Source organism: Anastrepha obliqua, chromosome 2 (assembly GCF_027943255.1).
Source record: "Anastrepha obliqua isolate idAnaObli1 chromosome 2, idAnaObli1_1.0, whole genome shotgun sequence".
Taxonomy (NCBI): domain Eukaryota; kingdom Metazoa; phylum Arthropoda; class Insecta; order Diptera; family Tephritidae; genus Anastrepha; species Anastrepha obliqua.
The window spans coordinates 86,054,079-86,074,280 of record NC_072893.1 but is presented as its reverse complement, the minus strand read 5'-3'; the positions used below and the strand labels follow the sequence as shown (position 1 = coordinate 86,074,280).

The following is a 20,202-nucleotide window of genomic DNA, read 5'->3' as shown; positions in this document are numbered from 1 at the left end:
TCGAGCCTAAAAGGATTTTGAAAAATTTTCAAAATTGAGTCATCTACGCCATGTTGAAAATCGGTTGATTTTTTCAAAAATCAATATTTCTTGAACCGTTTAATGGATTTCAATGCAATTTACAGACAATATAGAAACAAATAAGTAGTTTAAATTAGTATTATGTTAAAAAAAAATTTCGAAATTTTGACCAAAAAAAGTCAAAAAAATTTTTTGAATCAATTTTTAGTTGATTTGGCCAGTTTTTTAGATTTTCTGTTATACACGTAACGATTCCTTATGATTTAACCTTTATTTTGAAAAAAAAAAATTTATGGTGTCTATAATAGTTCTCGAGATATTGCGATTTTAGTGGAAGCGCGCACCGTGAAGTTCGCGGTTACGCAGCGCGGGAGTAGAAAAACGCGCACAGACCTGCAGCAGTCTGCTCCAGTCACTTCGTACAGGAACACATAACGTAGCGCGAACCGTGCGTGCGCGCTTCCACTAAAATCGCAATATCTCGAGAACTGTTATAGACACCATAAATTTTTTTTTTTTTTTTCAAAATAAAGGTTAAATCATAAGAAATCGTTACGTGTATAACAGAAAATCTAAAAAACTGGCCAAATCAACTAACTGGATCAACACAACTGGAGAGATGTAGCCATGGATAGAATAAAGTGGAGAAAAATTGTTGATGAAGCTATGGTCCACCACGGACTGTGAGGCTAAGAAGAAGATTGTCTGTAAATTGCATTGAAATCCATCCAACGGTTCAAGAAATATTGATTTTTGAAAAAAACACGGTCCCGATTTTCAACATGGCGTAGATGACTCAATTTTGAAAATTTTTCAAAATCCTTTTAGGCTCGAATGTATCTTACCTAGAACTAATATTACCCATGTATTTTGCTTTTTGCGTATAAAATGTCGAAGTCAGCTAACTACAGTAGTTACTGCTGTGCTAGAGAAAACCGCGAATAATAAAACTGTTTAGCAGTCGTCTGGGTAATTGATAAAACCAAGATCTTCTGGAAATCTGGGCTGTATATAAAAATTAATTTCTAAGTATTCCCAGGTAGGCGATTTTAAGCGTTATTTTTTTTTTTTTTTTTTTTTTTTTTTTGTAATTTGACGGTGCTTGTTGTGCATTCGTTATATAGAGAAAATTATTAAAAATCTATGGGATTTTCCAGCAACACCGAACGTAAAGTTTTTTAGACAATAATTTAATAAGCTATACAACTGCGCGCCAAAAATCTTTCTAACTTTGCTCTCTCAATTTACGCTTTCTTGTCAGGACAAGAATGGCAACAAGTGATAGTTAGTATTAATTGGGGCAAAGGATCGTGAATACCTAAATGTTTAACTTTTGGGAAAGCCCGTCTTCTTTGTACTGTCACATAAAATAGAAAAGAAATCAATTTTTTCCAAACACGTAATATATAATTGTGTGTATATTGTGCATGGTGGTGCAGCCGCATTATCTCTATCGAGTACCCAAAAGAAAGTATCGAGTACAAAAATTTATTCCACCTATTGATTACCGTGTATTAAGTACCGGCAAATCAGCACATCACTGAAATATATGTATGCACATAAAACAACTTGCTGTTGGTAACAATACGTCTTTAGTTCGTGTACCCATTATGCATCACGTTTCTTTGAAATTATTTTTTATTTATTTTTTTTTACTCGCGGTTGTTTTGGTAAAGAAGTAGCCGGCATGAACTCGTTTACTAATACACATACATTCATACTATGGAAATTGTATGTATATATATATACCCACACATATGCATATACTTAGATGCCATATCTCAGTGACTTAAGTCACTTAAAACACAATGCTTTTAAATTTGCACCCATTAAACATTTCTGCCGAGTTTTTAATGAGCCGCTCAGTAGCGAGTTCGAAAACTATCTTAAATATTAAGCATTAATATATTAGATTTTAATTAAAATTGTGTACTTTATTTTATCCATGCATACATATACCACCTTGATTAAAAAGTTCTCGGAACAACTGATAGGTGATTTGAGTTCCACTTATTTGAGTTTTTTTTTTTGTTAGGTTGTCACATTGTAATATTCCTACAAAAATTGTGTCACCATTGCTGGACATTTGTAAAAGTTACGCCGTCTTGAGTACAGGGTCCGGTACTCGAAAGTTAACCAATAAATTTAGTTTGGAAAATTACTTTTATTCAATTCAAAGTAAAAATTATGTGGAACTAATACAAAATTAAGAATTAATTTACTTTTGCTTGATATGACCACCTTTTGCCTTGACTATGGCCTTGAGACGATCCAGAAACGAATCGCACGAATGTTACTTGCAGGTATTTTGGCCCACTCGAAGGCAATGGCCTTTTTCAGCGCCTCGAGACTGGTGAATCTTTTAGTTCGGACCTTGATCTCCAAAATGGCACAAAGAGAATAATCCATCGGATTCGCGTTTGGTGAATTGGGAGCCACGTTGTTTTTTAGCCATTCTTGGTTCACTCGAGCTTTGTAAAACGGTGTCGAGTCCTGTTGAAACGTCCTTGGTCTGCCACCGAAATACCCACGGCTTCAAAGGAATCTCCAGAATACTTTCCCAATAATATTTCGCATTTACCTTGACGCCAGGCTCGATGAAACGCATTTGCGATTACAGCGGCCCAAACCATTACCTGTGGCGGGTGCTGCCTCCTGGTGGCCAATCGATGACTCAAATTCTCGTATGAACGGTTGGTCATATAAACCCTATCATTTTGGGAGTTTACGAATTGCTCAATTTGAAAAATTTTCTCGTCAGAAAACACAATGTTCGGAAATTGACCGCTTTCGGCCAAGCGAAGCAACTCCTTCGCTCTCTCAAGTCTGATTTGTTGCTGCTTTGGTGTGAGATCATGTGCCTTTTGGATCTTGTAAGGCTTGACTTTGAGACCATTTTTCAATATGCGACCATACTGGCACTTCGTCATTTGATTGACGTGACGTTGCAGTATTTTGATGACCATCTCCATGACGTTTCGCGATGCTACCAGTATTATTGTAATGAGTAATGCTGCGATAAACAAAAACTTTACACGAGCTGATGAACAATCGCTGGTTGTGATTTTCCTGCCAAATATAATGCAATCACAGTGTTATGTTTGAAATCCAGTATTGATTTTCTCTTTTCGCATTTACTCTCGGCAAAATGCTTCCACGTACTTGTAAACAATACACTAGGCTCTCATTTAGCCAACTAAACAACAGTTTCGGTAATGATTATCTAAAGAAAACAGCCGAGTGGCATGAACGGATGGCAGGCGATTGATATCGATATCTGATGAAAAAATCAATAAAGTGAAAGGAAATTTGATCAATAGATCCGTTGAGAACTTTGTAGTTAGACGCACTTGATTTCCAAGGTTGAGTTCGACCTAGCATTCATCAGCATCATTACTGGATATGAGACGTGGGTTTATGAGTACGACACGCAATCCAATGGAGGGCTCCGAATGAATCAAGAGAATTTTCGCCAGATTCCACGAATTTTCGTCAGAAATAAGGATAAGGACTATTATTTGGGCGTTATAAAACGTTTACGTGAAGCAATTCGCCAAAAAAGAAAGGATTTGTAGGGAAACAACTCGCGGATTTCACGCACCGTCGCACAGTACCATTATTATCCGCGAATTTTTGACCAAGAACAGCTATCGAATTCACCTGATATGACAGCCTACAATTTTTTTCTATTTGATCGAGTCAAAAAAACCATTAAGTAGCACGCGTTTTAACACCCGAAAGGAAGGAAGGAATGGAAAAATCGAAGACGACTCTGATACCGAAAACAGAGTTCCAGAAATATTTCGAGAGCTGAATTAAACGCTCGCATAAATGCGTTGCAGTTGATTGGAAGTACCTTAAAGGCGATAATATCACTTTTGAGGAATAAACTTTTATTTTAAATTTTCTGAATTTTTCCCGCGAACTTTTTGATCAAGGTGGTATGTGTAAGTAAATGCATGCATGTAGTTGGGTGTCTGTTTATAATTGTGTAAGCATATGAATACCAAAGTGCTCGGAATGATGAGAGAAGTCGATTTAGCCACGTCTGACCGTGCTCACGATAACTCGAGCAAAAATTAATATATTTCAATGAAACTTGGTACACATATTACACTTTGCTCAAGGTTTATATTTTGGTGTTGAAAATATGCGAAAGCGGTCAATAAGCACACCCATCTCTCAATAACGATAACTTTCAAAAAAAAAAAAAGCACGTGATATCCCTGTTGCAAATAAAGCGCATGCGGTACAAATTATGACGCAAAAAAATAAGTGCAACGCAAGTAAAATTTTGTAAAATAGGCTGTGTTACGCGCAATGTCCAAAAAAATGAATTTAAACTTAGCAATTATTTTTTACAGCTACCAAAAACTCACAATCACAAGTTTTAATACAAGGTGGCTCAAAATTAATCACGCTATCAGAAAATTTATAATTTTTGCAAGTGGCGTTGTATGTCAATTATATTTGACACTTGTGAACTAGACAGCTGCTGTATACGAACAGACAAACAATGGAGTGCGTTGGGGTCAAAATGAAGATTTCCATCACTCAAAATCAGATTTTTTTTAAATTAGTAAAAAGGTTATTCAAAAACAAAATGGGATTATTAATATTGCGTGACCTGTGGGACTGAAATTGTAAATTTTTAGTCCATTTTAAAAACGTTATGTATTAAATTTCTTATTTCAATATTATTTATTAACTTTCTTCTAAACTTTTTAATCTTCGGTTGTTTTAAGCAAATTTTTTAAAATTTTGTATTTTTGTATAATCAGCCAGCTTTTCAGAAGTAAATTAAAGTTGAGTGTGTAATATTATACGTGTTTACAGATACTGTTTCGAACCGTCTGAAAAAATAAAATGTATAATGTCTATAGTTCGGGTTGAAATTCAACCGAAAAATTGTTTTTTTTTAATGCACGTAACACGCATCAGATCCTAGTGAGGATTTAAAGCCCCCATTCAAACCTCTTTCCACTAGCAGACTTTACCGGCGAAGGGATGAAGAAGAAGTCGGTTTATAATCTCAGCTGGTGCAGCTGTGATGAGTGGGACATTTAAATGTGTTCAAGCTCATAATATTGTTGATCACCAAAAACTTAAAAAAAGGTGCCATGGGTGGACTGAAAGTTATAGCTCAGTTAATATTTTTGTGAAGTTCTTCAATGGCATAGCACTAACTCTAAACCAATTCCTTTTAGAATATTGTATAAAAATTGCATACCTTTTAATGAGAGGAAGGAGAGAAAGGAGATTTTGAGGAAGCTCAAATGTAATTAAATATTTGGTATATAAAAAAATTTGCAATTTGAAATCTGAGAAAAGGCCAAAAGCAGTTTTAAAACCCATTCAACTGTGTCAAAAAGATACACTACCAAATATACATAATTTATTGGCTATTTTGGCAACTCTTCCTGAAACAACTTATAAGAATGAAATATCCTTTTCATTACTTTATCGACTCAAAATATTTTGATAAAGTACAATAAAATGGCACAAGGGTGGTTGATGCGCCATTAAAGCGAATGAACAAGCGATGGGTCGGCTTGAAGTTCAAGTTTTTTTATTCGTTCTATTGTGATTTGGATTTAGTTTATTTTCATTCAAAAAATGGGGTTTTTTTTGTATTATTATTGATTTTTTTAGAACATTGAACGTGTTTTTATTCCCCTTTATATGCACATATGCATGTAGTTATGGGTCTAAATATGTATCATATATTTTTTAAGTTTCTCTCGGTTTTTATAAATAATTGATTGTAAGAAAACCTATCAACATTACTTATTTCACATCTCGCACCGAAGGACTTATTAACCAGAGCTCTTGTTAAATTTTAGTGTATTGGTTAATTATATTGGGTATGGGAATATGTTTCCGTCCTTTCTTAGCCAACGTTACGAATTATTTAAACAATTAAATAATATTGTACATGTTATTATGTGTAGTATGTGCCATTGGAAGCTACAACTTTCCACCATCTTTCAGGCAGCATATGGACGAAAAATTCGAGTTCTTTTCACTTGATCCATTCATTGAGCCAATTTGCGATGCTCTCGTAACAAGTAAACCGCTCTCCAATAAGGGATGCCTGTATTGATCGTAACAGAAGGTAATCAGAAGCTGTAATGTCTGAGGAATACGGCGAGAAGATTTCCCTCTAAATATTTCTGGACCGATTTAGCAACGTGTGTCCTGGCGTTATCATGCAGAAAAATCAGTTTGCCATGTCTATCGTCCCATTCTGGCCGCTTTTCTTTGAGAACTGGATTCAAACGCATTAGCTACTGTCGGTAACGATCGTCCGTAATGGTTTGAAATGGTCTAAGGAGTTCATAATAGATGACACCCTTCTGATCCCACCAGATGCACAACCTAAATTAATATTATTATTTTTTCGCTCTCTATGGGCCTGGTTCACCTGGCAGGCTCCAACTTTTCCGACGCTTGGGATTATCATAATAGATCCTGTTTTCATCGCGAGTGGCAATGAGATGCAGAAAACCATTTCTTTTCTGCCGTTCAAGAAGCATTTCACACGTCACCAAACGTCTATCGATATCCCTACCTCTCCTTCAATTGATGTGGTACCTAGTTACCTGCTTTCTGTCCATTCCCATCGCGTGAAAACATTTACCGACGGTTGATCTGTCAACATGCAACTCTTTAGTCATATTATCAAGGGTTCAACATGCGTCTTCATCCAATAATTGTTGTAGTGGAGTATCTTCGAATTTTTTCGGTGTCACTTTGGAAGCGTCGAAACCACTCTTTACAAGTGATATTTGATCAATATACGACACTTTTCAGCTGCACTTTTCTTTAAAAGGTAATAATGATTCTGTTTTTTCGGGACGAACGTAGACAGTTTTGACGTCAGATAAAAAAGGATATTTACGCTTCAAACGATTGTCAACTACTGCGATCGAGACCTCACATACATACAGGTATACACCTTCAAATCAGCAGTACATACCATATATTACTGGAGCGAACACAAAAATAGTATCAGCAGCGACACCTATTTTACGAAGACGAAAACTTATTCCAATACCCAATAATTATTACTCGTACAAATAAATTCATAAATAAAAAATAATATTTATATGTATGAAAGGATTTTATAGAAAACATTTGTGGTGCCACTGATTATTTTCCTTTTCCATTTTTTATTGCTTAAATTTGATATTTTTAAGTTAAGTCGAATTGAAATTTTATGCCAGGGACTGATACGTGGACAAATATGTTAATTCAACTCAGGGTGTACTAATTTATTATAACTAAGTACCTATGACAATTGAATTTATATAACTCATTATTATTTGTTTTCTTGTAAAAAAGGGTTTCAAAATAATACCAACCCAACCCAACATCAGAAATGTCTTCGTCACGCAACAAATTCTTTGGTGGTGGCAAATTGTCGAACAAATCATCCGGTTCGTCAGGCCTACGCATACTTTGGATACCGGGTAGACACAAAAGCCATCCGAAAGGTCGTTTCGATTCTACCAACAAGCAAGTGCTTCATAAAAGCGCCCAAAAAAATAGCGAAGTATGGTCCCTAGGTGGGAGTAAAAACCAGCGAGACCTAATAGAGTCGTAAGTTCTTCACAATTTATTCAAAGTACATATACAATTTCGCAAACAAACTGATAACTGTATATATTTTACAATGGTTTCCAACAACAAATTCTCTCTAATCTTTTGTATATTCGCAATAACAAGTGGATGATGGCATTTAATTACATTCGTAAGTTAATATTTAATTCATACAAATAATTCACAGCTTCCTCATTTTAAAAACGTTTTCAATACCATTTCATTCAATTGCATTCCATTTTCTCGGACTTTGTTTCCGTTCCATTGCATTCCATTCCATTCATAACAATTTTTTTATTTACAATATTACCATTAAAAGGCTATGGTTTTCGTAAAATTGATCATGCTACGCTTTCAATGATAGTCTGGGACCTTATACATATTAGAACATTGATTCGACTAAGAAAGTAGTAAAATATATGATGAGTAAATGGGATTTTCCAAAAATAAGTACAAGGTCGGTCGCAAAAGTTCCTGGACTGCCTTTATATCTCAGTAACCAGTGAAACCATCTTTTTATTTTTTTTTTTGCATATGATCCTGCATTCATCGTGTATATTTTTCGAAATCTCTTGACACTTCAAAGCTGAGTCTAATGGGTTAGTACTTTGAACCATCGGTGGAAAAATTTATTTCAAACATAGAGTAAAACGGCGTCCGACATATATAAAATAATACAAGAAACTACTTTTGGTTTGAATAATAATGGAATTTAGTGCTTGTTGCACTGGTTCATCGTGCAACTTAATAACGGAGTTTTGATCCAAAAATGTTCGATTGATTTAACTTCCTGTTCACTTTTTATGTTGGGAAAGTTACATTTAGCCTTGAAATGAGAGCCTTTTGCAGACACTAAAGACATTCAAAGATGGACGACCGCCATCGAGTTAAATAAGTTTTTAGATTTGCAGTGTCAAAGCTTGCCGAATGATACGGCTGGTAGGCCATACATATAAGCCTTTGGTTGGCTTCTGCATCGCCAAAACGTTACACATTTATTTCTCTGAAAAGTCAAGAGTCTCAGCCATTTCGCCAATTAACGGCCGGCTCCTGCAACCGACGTGGGACTAAATTGATAGAATGAATGGATTCTTTGCACCAGCAAATTTCTATTCCGAAAAGTCTATCCACAACTAAAGATAACCGCAAATAAAATACTCAAACCAATGAATTGCAATACGAATATTTCCTTCCGTACTCTATCCGTGAAACGAGAGCCATAGAGGGATATTGCAAGTATGCCAAGCTTTGTCAACTTAAATTAAACGAAACCTTTTTCAGATAAAACGAAACTTCATTCAAATTCTATTAAATCAAATTCAGTGAAATTTTATACAAATTAAATTGCATTAAAAAACTGAAATAAAAAATTATGCATAGTAAAGAAAATAAAATCGCACTAAATATATACGTATTTGGATAGATTTTTTTACCGTGAAATTCTCTTTAGCGATGTGACTCTATTCTGTCTTAATGAGTATGGGAGTATTCTAATTGCCTTATTTTGAGTGAGTATAGCCCTAATGAGGTTCTCGAAACCCCATGACATTCCCCAGATCAACATCAATCATCTACACCTGCGTTCACAATAATAGCAGAAGATGTTTTGCAAATTTTTGGCTTTGTATTTAATTATTTTTTATTATATAAAAATTTAATTCATACTACAAAAACAAAAACATTATGTAGTTAAAAGTTGTAAACTTTCTACAAAATTAAAAACCAAAAAAAAACTTAATAAAATACCAAATTTTTAGTCAGAATTGTTTAAAAAATGCTGTAGCTCATTCAACTGTGTTAGTTAAAATTAGCTTAAAATTGGATTGGATTTTTTACATTTTTGTTTGCTTTGCATTGTCTTCCAAATAACAATTGTTCTATATTTTCTTCTTTTTTTTATGAGAATACACAAAACCGCCAGAAAAAAATTCAAAATCAAGGCGTCTTTCATGCCACTTTAAACTAGCACTATATTATACCAAAGTTCAATCGACTATAAAACGACATACTCGATTTTTTTCCACCCTAAGAAAAATCAAACAAACATTTTCACCTAATTTTTTTAGTTTATTTAAAGACAAGTGCTATTTTCTAAAAAAACACCCATTATAAGTCTTTTATAATTTGACATCTCTCTCTCCATTAATTCAATGCCAAACATTACATTATCTCCACATAAAATATATACATACATACATACAAAGATTACCTTTTATATTTTGCGCCCATTAAAACAGAGTAAAATAATAACGAAAATGGCTTTATTTTCTTTCCCAAAATATTTTCCTTGGAAGTCAATACACTTCTGCATTCACTTGAGCCAATTTTTAAATCACTTTTACCACTCTGACATGGATACCTCCAACACGAGATATTTAAAGGCTGCAACAGTTTCTTCAGGCCTTGAAAAACATTGACCTCGCATTTTATTTTTTATGTTCGTAAAGAAAAAGAAATCATTAAGTGCCAAAACAGGGTTGTAAGGCGTATGACCTAATAATTTGTTGGATTAAGCTCGTCATGAAACTCCCTTACTGTCGATTGCAGTTTTGTTTTCAGCTCATATGCATAGATCAAAGATTCGTCATCTGTTACGATGTCCTTTTTTTGGACAATTGTAAAATTATGCGGTATTAAACGAGAACAAATCTTCTTGACTACCAAATGTTCATGCAATATTGAATGTATACTAGTCACACCAATGCCCAAACTCCAAATGCCTCCGTTATAATCAACAACCGTTTTTGAACGGCCTCGACGAAATTCATTTTGAAAGGATCGACGGCCACGTAGGAACTCATAGTACCTGCGTTTCACATCAAAGTAAATTCGTCAATGCTCTCTTGTCGCGATAATCCATATCGAAAATCGTAACAAATAATCACACGAAAATTTTTACGATCAATCTTTGGGGCGAGATGACTTTTTCAACTCACTAAAAAAAAATAACAAATAAAAGTCACTCGTAAGTGAAAACGTTAGATGTAAACTTATGCTAAAAAATGCCAAGCTTTTCGATACAAATATCTAATAATAGCTTATCACACGTAGTATTATATAAAAGGTAACCCTCGTATTTAGTATACCTCAACATTAAAGTTCAAGCAGCGAAGCACACTCGAAAATTGTCAGCGGGTATTAACATACCTAAGTTCATATGCGTTTAATAAAAAATTAGCGACCACTGAGACAATTACTGTGTTTGTTTACATTTTGCGCTCCAATCTCAGTACACATAAACAAAAATTGTTTAAAATTATAAGCAGTTTCTCTCTCTTCCAAACTTACTCTAAGTACGTTGAGTTGTGCAAGCACAATACTTACGCTCCACTCCCCACGCTCGCGGTGGCCATATTTCAACCAAACCAACCATTCTACATAGTACTCGTAATTTGAGCTTCCCCATATTAGTGTGAGCGGTCTCTACAGCTTTGTATAGCAAATTTCAATCTCGGCTGTTCAATTAGTAGAGGAAGGTGTTTGCTAGAACTTGCATTAGTGAGCCAACTTTTAGTCGTATTCGATGTGAGATTTTCCGGATTTCGGTTTTGCACTAAATAGCGCAATTTCGACGTTAAACCGGATGCTAAATAATTATGTTGAACGTCTTTCGGTGCTATTTCATTCGTTTGATTTGCTTCTGCTGGTATTTATTCGCTTTAATTTGCTGGAGGTGTTTAAATGACTTCAACAAAGGCAACATCAATCAAAGCCCGATGTAAAAATTGTGTAAATTTTATAAAAGAAAGAAACAGTCCAAATCCCAAAGCTGGGTGCATTTAAAGCAAAATATACATCGATTAGTCACAGTGCAACAATGGATTAGTCAAATAATGATCTACTCATATACATATACTTAATGTATTTAAAAATATATATTATACATACGTCAGTAAATAAGAAGAAAAAGTAAAAGTGCAATTCGCGTTTCCTATTTAACCAGTTTTCGTTTGTACGCATTTAAATTGACGGTTTGTGAACTACATACATATGTACACTTTATTTTTAATAAATATTCTATTATTGGATGTTTGTGACATCATCATTTTCTTTACCATCCTCAGCATTGTTGTGAGCGTGTCACGCATACTAAATATTCAACAATCATCATAGCATTCCGTCGCTCCAAATTAATCACATACATACATACGTACACTCATTACGCAATCAAATGCGCTTATTATAAATATGCATGCTTGCATCCAAAACTAATTCTACATACTTGCATATATATGTGCATACAAATTTACCTAGACGTCATAAATACCTTACGCACATCAGATTTATCATAAACATGAGCATAACTCAAATTTGGTGGTTTTGTTAATTTTGACTAGAGTATTTTCAAACTGAATCAGGTTCTTGATACATTTGTACATATTTCCCCCTTATAGCGATCCTGATAGTAATCTTTTTGACGGGCCTTCAGTTTCTGGCGTAACATCAGCTGCTTGCGCCATCGGTGCTGTGGGTGCTGAGAAATGTGCCACTGCAACTACTACACCTGCAATATCCATCTCAGCAGATGAAGCTAACAAAATCGCCGCTGAGGCCAACTCCTACGATGCGGCAAACACACCGAGTACAGCTTCCACAACGCCTCTAGTATCTGTGCCAAATAGTCCTGATACTGGTGTCGCTTCGAAAGTAATTGTTACAACAACTACTAATACAACGGAAAGTAAAAACGGCACCGAAGTCAGTATGCCGGCCAAGACTACTTCTACAATCGTAACCACAACAACCACTGCAGAAATTATGGATGTAAGTATTTAAAAATGTTTAAACGAGATTATTCTTAGATTTCATCTATGTAACGGGTGATCAATCATGAGGTGCTTTTTTCAATAGTTAAAAAAAAAAAAACAAAAATGTAAATTATGTTCAAAACCTTTATTTATCATTTGAAAGGACATTCTTTGACATTTACTTTTTGAATATGACTTCATTCAAATGTTGGCCGCAACTACGCTTAAGGTGGTCCATTCTGAAGGTCCAATTTTCAATCATTCGACTGGTATGTCGTGAATAACACGCGTAATGTTGGCTTCCAGAGCTTCAATCGTAGCTGGTTTATCAGCATAGACCTTGGACTTCACGAATCCCCAAAGAAAAAAGTCCAAAGGTGTGATATCACAAGATCTTGGTGGCCAACTCACAGGTCCTAAACGTGAAATCAGCTGCTCTCCGAAATGACTTCTCAATAAAGTCATTGTTTCACGAGCTTTATGGCAAGTGGCTCCGTCTTGTTGAAACCAAATGTCGTAGAGATCATTAGATTCAATTTCAGGTAGCAAAAAGTCCGATATCATGGTACGGTAGCGAGCACCATTCACAGTTACGTTGCGGCCATCGTCATTTTTGAAAAAATATGGGCCGATGATTCCACCAGCCCATAAACCACACCAGACCGTTGTTTTCTCTGGGTGTAAAGGTAGCTCTTGAACCTGTTCTGGTTGCTCTTCATCCCAAATACGGCAATTTTGCTTATTGACGTAACCATTGAGCCAGAAATGCGCCTCATCGCTGAACAAAATTTTGCTCGAAAACAGCGGATCTTCTTCAATCTTTTCAAGAGCCCAATCAGCAAAACGGTGACGTGCAGGAAGGTCATTTGGCTTTAGTTCTTGTACGAGCTGTATTTTGTATGCTTTTAAATGAAGATCCTTCCGTAAAATTGACCAAGTTGTTCCATACGACAGTCCAAGTTGCTGAGAACGGTGCCGAATCGATTCATCGCGGTTTTCACGTACACTCTCTGCTACTGCCGCTATATTCTCAATGCTTCTTGCTGAACGTGGTCTATTCGGTCGAGAATTATCCACCAATGAATATTCGGATTCAAATTTGTTGATGGTATGTCGAATAGTGTTTAAGGCAGGCCGATTATGTTGACCATAATGCGGTCTAAGCGCACGAAAAACATTTGTCACAGAACGCTGATTTTCATAATACAGTTGAACAATTTGTAGACGTTGTTGCGGTGTGAGTCTTTCCATGATGAAATGCCAAACGCTGTTCAACAAATCCACGATGACAGTTTGCCACAACTCGCGCGCGATCTGTAAAAAAAACGCAAATGAAAAAAACTCTTAATTGATCACCCGTTATATACATATGTATGTGCACTATGTACGTTATTTCTACTTTGTAGGAGAATCGTTTTTCCATTCTTGGCAAAGACATTTCGAACGAGTTCAACGTCTATGACTTGCCATCGCCACCTAAAAATGGCTTCAATGCGCCAACACCGGAGGGTGCGACCAATGCGCTATTGAATGCGTCGGCTGGTACGACAGCTTCAACAGCGACAACACCAGCACACTCTAATACGTCTACACAACAAAATGAAAGGGATTCCATCACTGGTTCGCCTATAAAAAAGAAGAAGCATCATAAAAATGAGAATAACAATCATCAGGTAATATCGACAAACTGCATCTACTCTGTGACACCGAAAAAGTGATTGGGATGATGCGCTATATGCGATTAGATCACATATGGATGATTATACCGTTGTAGCAGAACGTGTTTCTGTGTGATTTAATGGCATTAGTAGCTAAGTTGAATCTCTATTGCGGATATAATAATACAATTATATACAAAATTTATTTATAAGAGAGATAGCCGCCCTCCACAACAAATAAGATCCCTGGTTGCATTTCTGCCATGTAAAATCGTTTCAGTAATACCATCTGTCGTGCGGAGGCGTTATAAAAACGGTTATTATTATGGTTATGACTCTTTCCGGATCAGTTGATCGTAAGGGATTCTGTCCTTATGGGTTTATATGTTGTGGTTGGGGAATTTCATTACTATTGCTTGAGATAATGATTATTTTTAATTTAAAAAAATCAAAAACTTCCTAATCTGTTAACTTATAAAATTTATTAAGCGATATATAGTGATTATTTTATATATTATTTTTTCCATTATTTCAAAGAGAGAAACTAATTTTATTATTAATGTTATATAATTAATAAAAAGCTCCTCATAAAAAAAATATCTGCCATTCGGAGACGGCGTAAAAGTGTAGATCTCTATTTGTGGAAAAACATCAAAACACACACCACAAATAAGAGCAGAAGCTCCGTGAAACACCCAAAAAGGATATAAGAGCCAATTATTTCTCGAATGTTATAAGCGGCGGCCGCCGTAGCCGAATGGGTTGGTGCGTGATTACCATTCGGAATTCACAGAGAGGTCGTTGGTTCGAATCTCGGTGAAAGCAAAATTAATAAAAAAAAAAACATTTTTCTAATAGCGGTCGCCCCTCGGCAGGCAATGGCAAACCTCCGAGTGTATTTCTGCCATGAAAAAGCTCCTCATAAAAATATCTGCCGTTCGGAGTCGGCTTGAAACTGTAGGTCCCTCCATTTGTGGAACAACATCAAGACGCACACCACAAATAGGAGGAGGAGCTCGGCCAAACACCTAACAGAAGTGTACGCGCCAATTACAGTACTATCTCGATAATCCGGACACGCGGTAGTCCGGTCACATCTATAATCCGGACAACTGCTAAATTCGGACAGTTTAACATTTTTTACTCTATAATTCGGACATTTTTCAAATTTGCTTCGCAATATGTACATACATATGTATTTTAATTTTTAGTTTGCTTTGTGAGTTTTTCGTAATAGAGCGGTACTTTAACAACAATATGGTATTTGTATACGAAATGCAACAGCATAAATCACGCGTTGTGTTTATTCTTTAGTGACAAACTGAATTGAGTGGACATTATTATTAGGAAAATAATAATATAGAAGAAGCTGATTCTGATTGAACCATAGTTGAAGCGGTAAATACTATAAGTAGCGGTGAAGCAAAAAATATTTTTTCCAAGGCTATACAATGGGCAGAACAAATTGACGCTTCGGCTATGGATATTTTAGTTTTAATACTGCAGATAAAACTGCAGATAAAATGTTGCTGGCGAACTCGCAGCAGACCAATATTAATAATTTTTTTGAAATAGTACATACTAAATAAAAAAAAATGTTTGATTATGTACAGATGTACATATTATTATGTAAGTATGATTGTACTGTATTTAATAAAACTATTTATGTACGTACATATATCTGAATTGCGTTATGTTCATTTCAAAAAAACAACGTTTAGTTTAAAAAAAAAATCATCTATAATCCGGGCACCCCCATAATCCGGACGACCCCTAACATTAAGGGTGTCCGGATTATCGAGATAGTACTGTATTTATTTTTTTTTTTTTATAAGCGATAAACTTTGAAATAATAAAAAAAAACCGCTATTTTTTTTAGTTTTACTTTTCTCATCAAAAGTACTTTTTTTACTGTTATTCTTTTGATCAGGAATAATCGTTATTTTTAAACTTTCCTTTTTTTCATCGTCAAAAAAGATCTTTTTTTTTTTGTTTTTATTATATATACTCGTATATGTATTCTTTTGATCAAAGCTAATAATTTTTCTTGTTTTTTTTTTTTAGTTTAATTTTTTGATCGAAAGTGAATCTCATTTCTTGATAGGTGCTTGGTTTTCGTGAAAACATTTTTTATGAAAAAGACTGCCGCTCTAATGAAAACATCTGGAATTTTGGGCAATTTCAAATTGATCTCATAGCAGAATGTTAAAATATGCTGGTATTTTGTGTCAAATTCTTTCGTCAAAAAAATGCCTCATGACATTTGTTTATCTTTCAGAAAAAACAATTATTTTTCTGCTTAATTTATTTCGTCTAATAAGTGATTGGTGTTATACCCTCATCAAAATTTAAAATACATTTATAAACATGTACATATACAAGGTGACGCACAATTAATCAATACTTTGGTTTTTGAATAACTTTTACTAAATAAAAAAAAATATTTCGATTGATGGAATTTTTTATTTTGACCTTTACGCACTCCATTACTTGTCTGTTTATATACTGTAGCTGTCTAGTTCACAAGTGACAAATATAGTTGACAGACGACGCCACTTCCAAAAATTATAAATCTTCCGATAGGGTGATTAATTTTGCGGCACATTGTATTAGTAATTTATCAACCAAATAGAAAAGTAGAAGGGGGCAAAAGTTGTAAAATTTTTTGTCGAAACGTTCTATTTTGTTTATTCATTGCTTTTAAATGAAATTATATAAACACAAGGAATTTCATGGCAAGATTCTTATATTTTTTTCATGTTGCCTCAAAATTTTGTAAAATTAAACATTTATTTGAGTTTATTTCACCTTTATAAAAAAGCTTATTTTCGCAATGTATTATTCTACAAAATTATTATTTATTTATTCTACAAATGCATAGTTTTCGTATAATTTAATACTAATAATCTATTACACTGGTTGACACAAATTTGAACCAAAATCGAGAAGAGAATTGCTGAGCTCGAATCTGAACTCAGAATATACTTCATTTCTACTCACTTTCAACATATCGACGAATTCGTCAAGTACCGTAAACAAAACGAACGCATCAAAACGAGTTTAGAAGCATAACAGTAGTACTTGGAACAGTATCTTGGCCTTTAAAAACTCAAATATAGCTAAAAACGAGGAAAGCCGGAATATCTTACAATGCGACGTACTGCGGCTATTCCGTGATCAGATTCGGACTTGGCACTCAAAAAATCTTTGTAGAAGTGTAGTCTACTTCTTGGTTCTGAAGGAAAGCCAAATTTGTTCGGCCTGTGTTATCACGTTTGTTATTATTAGTTTTATTATATTTTTATCCTTCATATAAGTATTGCCATTATATTATTCTGACCTCTTAAATGTTTCAACAAAATATTAAAATAACTTTAAAGTTTTAATTTTTCTGTTTTCTATAATTCATTATTTTACACATAAATACTATCAAATCACCTAAATTCATGTTGTTGTACTAGTAGAGCGCAAGATTAAATGTCGCATGAGCTGTTTCATGGTCTTCCAGTTCTCCAAATCATTTTGTCAATCAACCATCATTCCAGTCACTTTTTGTATCATATTGAAATTTATTTAAGACTATCAAAACGTGAATAAATATATAAAATAATAGTTCTAAATAAAATTATTATAATAAAAACAAAAATATGTTTTAAACGTTTTATAAATCATTTCAGAACGATATAAATTCCATTGAAAGTATATCTGATAATGCGAAAATATCTAGCAACGATCTAGACGAGTTAACCTTGGAGCGTAATGGCAAAGATTTGTTGAATAAGAAGAAAAAGAAGAAGAAGAAGAAGATATCAACAACCAAGGAATTAGACCAACTAGATGGTGTATCTGGCAAGCACAACACTAAAGACGACGATTTTAGCGATGAGGATGAGAAGGTTGTGAAATGTCTTTACTACACACTAATGTGCTGCGAATGCACAATTTCTTAGTAAAGATGAAAATAACCCCGCATTAGCACCGAAGATCAGTCCTAAAAATGAAAGGCATACGCAAAAAGTTTACTGAGTTAAGTTTTTTGTAAAACAATAACTTCAAAATCAAAAATATTAAATCAAACGAGTCTGTCCACTTTGAGATACATATACATATAATATATATATTTAAAAGTACTTGTAGACGCAAGTTTAATTTGCAACTGCTGAATTACTTAAGCAAATTTGCCAATTGTTAACACAAAATATTCCTGCTGATTAGATAATATGTAAGATATGTATGTATATAAGTGATGATCTATATGGAAAAATATAAAAAATGCATTTACATGTATTAACGAAAGAAGACAATTTAATTGCATAAGCATACGGCGTATACCACATATGTGCGTGGATATGTATTTCTTTTAATAATACTGCAATATGAGCCAGTGCAGCTATAAAACGTTTACATATGTATAAGAATACAATATAAGATATCTTTTTACATGCTTACACATTTTCGTGCAAAAGTAGCTTAATTTTAGTGAGGATTTAATTAATTTTTTTTTTTTTTGTTTTTTTTTTTCTTGTTTTTTCAGCGAATATTTAATACATGTATATTTACTCATTAATGTATAAACATACATATAAACAAATATGTGTGCAAATGGAGAATATGTACGATACGTGTTCGTATCGCGCTGGTAATAAAAGTTTATATAAGATACTATGTACATATGTATGTATGTGCATACAACTATATTACTTTTTATAGGCGTTTTACCAAGTTTATATCTAATTTCATTAGAGTAGCACATCTTTGAATTTATGTATGTGTGCGAAGTGTATAATAAATATGAAAAGTATTAAAAAACGTTTTGTGACTATTTAAAATGAAGCAAAAAAAAATTTAAATATGTGTTTTATTTTATTGCAATTTCTTCAAAAGGAGTATTGTCAAGTTATCAAACCACCTATCTGTGTCCTTTTTAAGTTTAAATCGACTTATGACGCTTTCTTTTCTTTCTCCGGAAAAAGATAAAAGTCGCAGTATAAGAAATAAGGCGAATGCGGCTAATGGTTTTTGCCAGAAATTCGCTCACAACTCGACCGGTACATTAGTATACAAAAGTGATCAGCTGATTTCTCGGCATTCAGCTCGAATATGACGTATTCTTGACACAAATCGTTTCACGACGACAAAAAAATCGTCTTACGAGCCCCTAATTCCATTTTAATGATTAAAATAGGCGATGCTTCATGTCTTCATTGCCATAAAAAATTATGAGGCTCAAATTAAGGGGCTCAACCAGTGTGACTGACAAAAAAAACAGGTGGTTTTTGAAAATTTATTTTTAAAAAAGTTTTACATTGATTGTTTTAAAACTTTGTAAGTATATTAATATATAATTAAACTTCAAGTACAAATTTTTTCAAAGGAAAATCTGGACTTTTCTTCTAATAATAGGGCATCTCTCGAAGGTCCAAAAAAAAAAGTTTCCCCACTGCTGCATTTGTTACGGTCTTCAGAGTGCCTGAAATAAAAAAAAACAAAAAAGTCATTAGAGATGATGGTATCACGCGTTGATTAACGCAGGATTGTGGTGAAAAAACGAAATCCAAAAAAATCCCGCAGTTTTGAAAAAAGTATAAAAATTTAGCTTGAAAATGTGATAGTATTTCACATCGCAAATTTACAATTTTTATTAGATTGAAATATCGGAGGGTCATTCAATGTAAAAATGAATACTTAAAATGAGGAAACAAGATTCAAGTCGATCGTAAAATTAGTTTTTAAGTTACAGTGGCAGCAAATTAAGAAAACGCTATTTTGAGAAAAACGTTTTTAAAGAAAAAAATACTGATCTCACATTTATAAAACGATAAATATCATACCTAATCCTAATCTGCTATTCCAGGCCCATATAATTCACCTTCTTCTTCTTCAAAAAGTTGCTGCTTGCTTGCTGAAAAATATGAAAAAAATTTTTTTGAATTTTTCAAAGTTTCACACTGGTTGAGCCCCTTAAATGAAACTCAATTAGTGTAGGCTTAATTTACGTAGTTTAACTTAATATTTTGCGCAACCTGTTACGTAGAAAGCAATTAGTGAAAACTTAACTTTAGAAACATGAGAAGGTTTGTAAGAGTAAGCTGACTTGACTTGAATTGAAAAATGTATATCTGGCAAATGAGCACCGCGTGAATGCAGTTAAAACTTTGCTATCCACGCTTTAG

General features: G+C 34.0%; 1 protein-coding gene across 3 annotated transcripts in view; it reads left to right on the top strand.

Moving 5' to 3' along the window:
* Positions 1–18,879, top strand: part of LOC129237930 (uncharacterized) — a 42,210-nt gene extending 23,331 nt beyond the window's left edge. The window contains exons 2-5 of one of the 3 annotated variants that reach the window (XM_054872922.1): positions 7,366–7,623; positions 12,018–12,387; positions 13,778–14,044; positions 17,707–18,879. In XM_054872922.1, the coding sequence (XP_054728897.1) occupies positions 7,403–7,623; positions 12,018–12,387; positions 13,778–14,044; positions 17,707–17,979 (1,131 nt within the window). In that variant the 5' untranslated portion in view covers positions 7,366–7,402 and the 3' untranslated portion in view covers positions 17,980–18,879. Of the gene's footprint in view, positions 1–7,365; positions 7,624–11,011; positions 11,270–12,017; positions 12,388–13,777; positions 14,045–17,706 lie in introns of those variants that run through there. The other 2 variants (XM_054872925.1, XM_054872923.1) reach the window with 2 other exon arrangements.
* Positions 18,880–20,202: the final 1,323 nt, after the last annotated feature.